Raw genomic sequence first — 6,556 nt, 5'->3', positions numbered from 1 at the left:
ATCAAGCTTGGCGGGTTTTCTAGCAGAGGACTGAACTGCGGTAGACGTGGGTGCAGGGCTGGATTCACAGGTCACTGGAACGTCTTGGCAAACTGCAGCCTTTAAACGCAAGCCCCCGTTGCGGGTTCTGGGAACCTTTTTCCCAGTTTAAGTCCTGGGTTCCAATTTGAGACCCTTCCAGCTTGATTCTTACAGGGCACTCTTTACCAAAGTGTGGAGCAGCTGAGCAGCAGAATGTGGTTCTTCAGTTTCTCAGGGATTCCAACTGCAGAAATTTGTCCTCGGTAATCCCCTCCCCCCTCCATGTATGTGCAAAAGCCCGGCACCAGGAGGACGGCTCTGGGTTGCACAGTGGGAAAAGCTGTGGTGACAGGTACTCGGACTCTGTCCTCCAGGAGTCCTGGCCAACAGGTTGTATGTGAGAGTGAGTGGAGTGATGGGGCAGGGGCTATAGACTAAGACCTCACCCAGTTGTCCCACTAGGTTTCTTTGCTAAATCAAGCATGCTGCAGCCTTACTGGATCTTCCAGCAGTCCACTTGGTAGAGGAGGAAACGATCGTGAAGTGGAGTGACATGTCCAGCCTGAAGCTGGACGCCCGGGAGTTTGGGGCAGAGGCAGGAGCAGAGCCTGGGTCTGTGGGCTCATGGAAGTTGTTATTCTGCAGGTGCTGATGTTATTCTTCCCTTGCAGAGAGTCGTCATGGTCTTCTGGAAGTTCCCCCCCTTCCTGGTCCTCAGCATCCTGGTCTTGTACCAGGCAGGCGTGCTCCACTCATCGCCATTCAGGTGAGACAGCCCTTCCAGGAGCGCTCCCACCTCCCTCTGTCCCTGGATCATAAAATTCTGTTCTCAGTTGTGCTGTGCTGAATCTGGCTCTTGGTGGGGTTGTGGGTGGGGGGTGGTGGTGGTAATGTATGAATGTAAACGTATATATAAGTTTATCATAAACTGTTTATGAGACAAAGATGTGTAGCACACAGTGTACAAACACACATAAGATATACAGTACTGGTTATTGTAAATTTCATATAACATTGCTTTTAACCAAATATTTGTATTTTTCGCAAACCTATTTACTAATTTAACCGCAATTTGAGAAACAGATTACATCCTATCTTCTAACCTCTTTGCCAATAAATTTGTTATTTGTTATTAAATCTGATATGTTACCTATACATTTAATTTCTCACCTTCAAATTACATTAAAGTGAAGTGATTTTCAGATTCAAACTATCATTATCATTTAATTTTTAATAATGGCTGTATTTAACACTAAGCTCATAAAATTCCTGAAAATCTAACCATCAGCTTTCACAAGCCTATATGATCCACTTGGAGCAAACCACTTCTTTTAGGTCACACCAGAGCCTAAATTCTGGTGAAGCAGAATTTTTGCATGGATACTGACCTCATGCTCTGTCCATTGAGAGCTGGGGCAGCCACATCCTCAGGGGAAGTTGCAGAAACCAGGAAACCTGGCTGCTTATCCTGGGGAGGGGGTAGTCAGGGGCTCAAAGCCTGTATTGGGCTTGCTTCCCCTCCCTAGGTTGGCTTTTGATAGTCATTTTGATCCTGCTACACTCAATGACGAGGAATTGCGCCTCCTACTGGCTGCAATGGTGAATGACTATGAGCAGATGAGGGCCCGTCAGCTGGAGAAGGCGCAGAAGACAAAGGGCTCCAGGTGAGACTCCCTGCCCCACCCAGCACAGGGCATCCGCTCCCTCCTTCATGCCCAGGAGAGCATATCCCAGAGGCACCTTTGGGTTTTCTGACACCCCTGGATGGGGAGTCATTGTGGCATTTTCCCTAATGGCCTATGATTTTCTGCTGTGATGACCGTTTCTAGCAGAAGTACTTAAGGTTTATTGGTGCCTCTGAGAGCAGTAATTTTCCATGATGATCCTGTGGGGCAGCACCTGCACTCAAGCTCTCACTAACAGGCTTTTTCTTTTTCTCCATCCTGCAAATCAGCATCACTGCCCGGAAGAGAGCCTGCAACACTGCAACCTGCACGACCCATCGGCTGGCAGGCTTGCTGAGCAGATCTGGGAGCATGGTGAAGAGCAACTTGTTGCCCACCAAGATGGGCTTCAAAATCTTTGGTGGGCGTCGCAGGAACTTTTGGATCTGAGCAGCGAAATGATTCTAGGAAGAAGGTGACTGCCCTTTGTACTGTCAGGTGGGAGGATAAATGACTGGATATTGCAGGGGTGCAGTCCACACTCTAATCCTCTGTGGGTTCATATGGGTGAAAAATCCACAGGGGAAGGCACCCACACCAGTGTCTGAAGAAAGAACAGACAGTCCCAACAGCTGAAACCCCTAAAACTTGGATTCATTTCTCTCTGTTTTTCCAGTTTCTCCCTGTGCCACTGAGATCCTTCAGGAAATATAGATCCTATTTATTTAAAACACAGTTCCCTGGGTTATAATTGTGATTATCCTAGCATTTGAGTTTGAAAGGTAATTACCCTATCCTTTTGGAGGATACTCTACAGTGTCATATACATCTGAATTCAGAGTATAGACTTGGGTTCAAATCCTGTGTCTGTCCTCTACTAATTATACGACATGGGCTAGACCCTCTCTGAGCCTCAGCTTCCACATCTAACTTGAAGGCAACAATAGTATCATCAATATAAAAAGTAATTGGGATAATATATGACAAGAGCCTCTTAACTAGTAAGTAATAGCTATTACTTTTTTTTTCTCCTAGGTTGCTATGAAGCTGAACTCTACTTCTTTTAGTTTGCAATGAAAGCAACTTACAAAAAAAATAGCCTGGAAGACACCCATGTATGCATGCTTCTTGACATTGAAAACACTTTTTTTGTTTGAAATAAACTAAATGCAGAATAAAATCATTGCAGCTACCCAGTGTTCATCTTTTTTATCAATATATTTGATTCTGTATTCAATAAATATGACGCATATCTCACTGGCTTATCTGGTAGAAAATCTGGGCCCTGTCAGCCAACCTGTTGGCTGCTCTGCTAAACCTCAGGGGCACATGAAATCGCTGCCTTGTGGGTGCCTGGGGATGCCTAGTAATGCTGAGCCTCAATGGAACTCTCTCTTTAAAGAAATGTTCTCATTTGTGCACTTCATCAAGATAACAAATGTATTTTCAATACAGTTAAAAGGAGTGTTGCTGCTATTTATGCTGTTTATCCCATGAGAACCTCAGGGACCTGTGACATTTTGTTGACCAGGCTGGCTCAAACGAGGCAATGATACCATGTTTGGGGTAGATCCTCGGTATTCTGTATCCTCAGTGTCTAGTGAAACACCTTTACTGGAATTAGAACCTTGTGCATCTCAAAGAGATATTCACATTTATTTTCAGAGAGTGCCCTGGTCCCCAGCCCCAGAAGTTATCTGTTCTCTTCTCCTTGACTCAGGTTTGCCCTTACCCATCCCTGCCTTTCCTCCCAACAGCACCCCTTCATACACCCCATAGCCTGAAAAGCCCTTTAGAACAAGGGCTCACAGTTTGAAAGGGGATCACACACTGGCAGACCTGGAAAGATAATCAGATGCCATCTAATCCAACTTTTTACTCTCTGTTGTGCAGAGAAGAAAAGTGCATTGCTCAGGTCCTGCAATAAGTTTAACAGAGACATTCCTATATTTAACAAATAATCATTGAGTGTCTGCTATATGCTTGACCCTATTTGAGCTCCAGGACTAGAGCAATGAACAGAACAGACAAAACCCCCTGCATTCATGGAGCTTATATTCTAACTGGGGGAGATTGAGGTGATACATGCTGTAGAATCGGAGATGCTTAGTATTAGAAGGAATCTGGGATATCATAGGATGTAAAGGCTTATTTGATATAGGAATTTCACAGCATCAACATCCCTGGCATCTGTTGGAAATGCCGGTGACCAACTGCTGACTATAACTTCCAAGGTTACTGGGCAGCCAGTTTTACTGGTGGACAGTCAATTAAGTGGGATTCTTTAATTGGAAAAGTCATCCCCTTCTACTCACTGACTTTATTATTTCCTCAGAAGCACACAGAATTATGACCCTTGCTTCCATTCAGTCTGTATTCAACACAGTAGCCCAACTTTAGTTGCAAAGGTAGATCAGACCATATCTCCCTTAGGTACAGAATACTCCACTGAGTCCCCATCTCACAGAGTAAACACCTGGGGCATTGCAATAGCTTACAAGGTCCAAGTTCATCTGCCCTTCCTCTCCTCTCACCACCTCACACTGGCCTTCTTACTACCCCTCATTCTGTATCCACCAGCACCGACCCCCTCAAGTGTTTGCACCTGCTGGTACCTCTCTGCAGAATGCTCTTATCCCATGGCCCCACCTCCTCCAGATATTTATTCAAATATCACCTACTCTGGCTAACCTTTCTGATACTGTCCCTCACCTGCCAAGCCACCCTAACCCTTCTTTGCTTTTTTCTTTTTACCTCTTTGCTACTTACTACCTACTATCATAGCATATATTTTAGTTAATTTATCATATGTATCCCATCCTATGTAAACAATGTTAAGTTCCACATAGATAGGAATATGGCTATTTTGTTCATTGCTGAATCCCCTAAACACTGAACAGTATGCCTGGCACAAGGCAGCATTCAGTAAATATTTATTAAATGAGGAGTCAAGTCTTCTTCTCTTTTGTGTTTGTAGTCAACTCTCTGGTTCCCTCTGGGTCTGAGGTACTACACGATCTGAGTCATATCATGTCTCTGCTCTCTTGCAAAATAACCCATCGCTTGTTTCACTCCCAGCTTCCTCAGGGTCTTTGCACTTATTTATTTTTAATTATTTTTTTGTTTAAAATGCTGTTCCCTAAAAGTCTGCATGCCTGATTCCCTCCCTTCCTTTGGAACTCTGACGAACCACCTCAGAGAAGACTTTCCTGACCACCATATACAAAAGTACATTCCTTCTTAGATTACTCTCTATCATCTGATTATTCAGCTTAATTTTTTATTCATAGAACTTACTACTATCTAAAATATTATATATTTATTATTTTTTCTTTTTTTGTCTATGTCCTTCCACCAGCATGTAACTCTATGAGGTAAGTTACATGTATCCTTGACTATATCCCTGGAACTTAGAAAATTCCATAGAACATGATAGGCACTCAATAAATATTTGTTGAGTTAATAAGTAAATTATGAAACTACGTAATGCTCTGATTTCGTTCTCTGAGTTCATCTGTAACCACTGACATGTTTACAAGATATAAAGATTGCATATTTAAAATAGTCTATAGCTTTTGTTTTGATTTTCACTTTGATTCAGAAGTTGTATAAAAGAGTATTTTAAAATTTAGAATAACTTTTAAAACTATGCTTCACTTATTCAGTTCCAGGTTTTGCACTGAGGTTTGAGAAAGTAGTATCTATTAATTTTTGACTTGGGAAATTAATTGAGATTTTTCTATGAGGTTTATTATATGATACTTTCCCATAAATGATTAAGAGATTAAAAAAGATTAAAAGCAGCCTTCCAGGTCAAGTCACCTCTATGCTACAGGAAAATAAGCTAGGACCTCTCATTTTCCAAGAATGAGAGGCCAGGAAAACCCCACGGACACGATATCCCATTCCTTCCTTCTGCCATAAGTGCCTTTCTCATTCCTTGCCTAACCTAAAAATCCACTGATGTTGTGTTCTTGGTTCTAGGCTCTAATGGCAGTTGGCATTCCCACCGAGGGATCAGGGAATCATACATCAAAGCTCCAGAAGCCTGACGCCTAAATAATGATCACATGTCTCTTGGGAGCACGGGCACATTAGAAAGTTTCTCCAACTTAGAGCAGTGAAAAGTCCCGGGGCTCACGTGCATCTTCCATGTGTTAACAATTCCCTATTGCCTGCCCAACCTGCATGCATCATTAAATACTGGATACAGGTTATAAAAATAAAGTGGGTTTTTTCAGGTGGGCTTTAATACAATCCTCACTTAATTAAAAGCCTTGTTGTTTGGTTATTGTCAAAGGGATCTAGTAGAAGTATGTAAGGGATGGGGCTCAAAGTTCAAGCACCAACTTCAGGATTTAACTGCATCCTAACCAATAACCTGTCAAGGCCTGGAGTTATGTGATGCAAAGCAGTCCGTTTCCCACCTCTACTGGAGTTTCACCAAATGTGACAACGGTTCGCTCAATAGCCCCCCTTGCTCTGTAGCACATATGAACAGGAATATTGAAGAACGGAAAATGGAAGTTGCTAGAGGAGGAACATCTGATACTTGAGATTTCAGTGCAGCCAGCCATACAGGTTGTAGATTCAGGGAGGCACCATTCTCAAGAAGAGGGACAGAGGATGGCACATGATATAAAGAGTGGTCTCCTCACCCCCTGCCCCACACCCCACTGGATGCACTCTCTTTTCAGGCACTCTGTTACCTCCCCTCTATTTAGCCACTTTCTGGCTCTGGCCCACCTGCTCTGGGCGACTTCCTCAGTGCTCCAGCCCACAGCAGCCTCTTTCTCCAAGCCCCAGCATTCACTGTCCTTGCCAGTCAGCCCAACATTTACTTATTATGGTAGGTACAATAAGGACCCCTG

The 6,556-nt window shown here is 43.4% G+C and overlaps 1 protein-coding gene across 1 annotated transcript; it reads left to right on the top strand.

Moving 5' to 3' along the window:
• The first annotated feature begins 701 nt into the window (after nucleotides 1–701).
• LOC112407692 (calcitonin receptor-stimulating peptide 1-like) lies at nucleotides 702–2,135 on the top strand. The gene is made up of 3 exons (XM_024757082.1): nucleotides 702–787; nucleotides 1,548–1,685; nucleotides 1,976–2,135. Exons 1-3 carry the CDS (start codon nucleotides 702–704, stop codon nucleotides 2,133–2,135), a joined length of 384 nt encoding a protein of 127 aa, XP_024612850.1.
• The last annotated feature ends 4,421 nt before the right edge of the window (nucleotides 2,136–6,556 follow it).

Source organism: Neophocaena asiaeorientalis, unplaced genomic scaffold (genome assembly GCF_003031525.2).
Source record: "Neophocaena asiaeorientalis asiaeorientalis breed wild unplaced genomic scaffold, Neophocaena_asiaeorientalis_V1.1 scaffold504, whole genome shotgun sequence".
NCBI lineage: Eukaryota > Metazoa > Chordata > Mammalia > Artiodactyla > Phocoenidae > Neophocaena > Neophocaena asiaeorientalis.
This window is presented reverse-complemented; position numbering and strand designations above follow the sequence as displayed.

Coding starts and splice junctions, on each gene's coding strand:
- LOC112407692 (XM_024757082.1), top strand. CDS start 702: ATGGTCTTCTGGAAGTTCCCCCCCTTCCTGGTCCTCAGCATCCTGGTC. Junction 788..1,547: donor CTCCACTCATCGCCATTCAG/GTGAGACAGCCC, acceptor TCCCCTCCCTAG/GTTGGCTTTTGATAGTCATT. Junction 1,686..1,975: donor CAGAAGACAAAGGGCTCCAG/GTGAGACTCCCT, acceptor CCTGCAAATCAG/CATCACTGCCCGGAAGAGAG.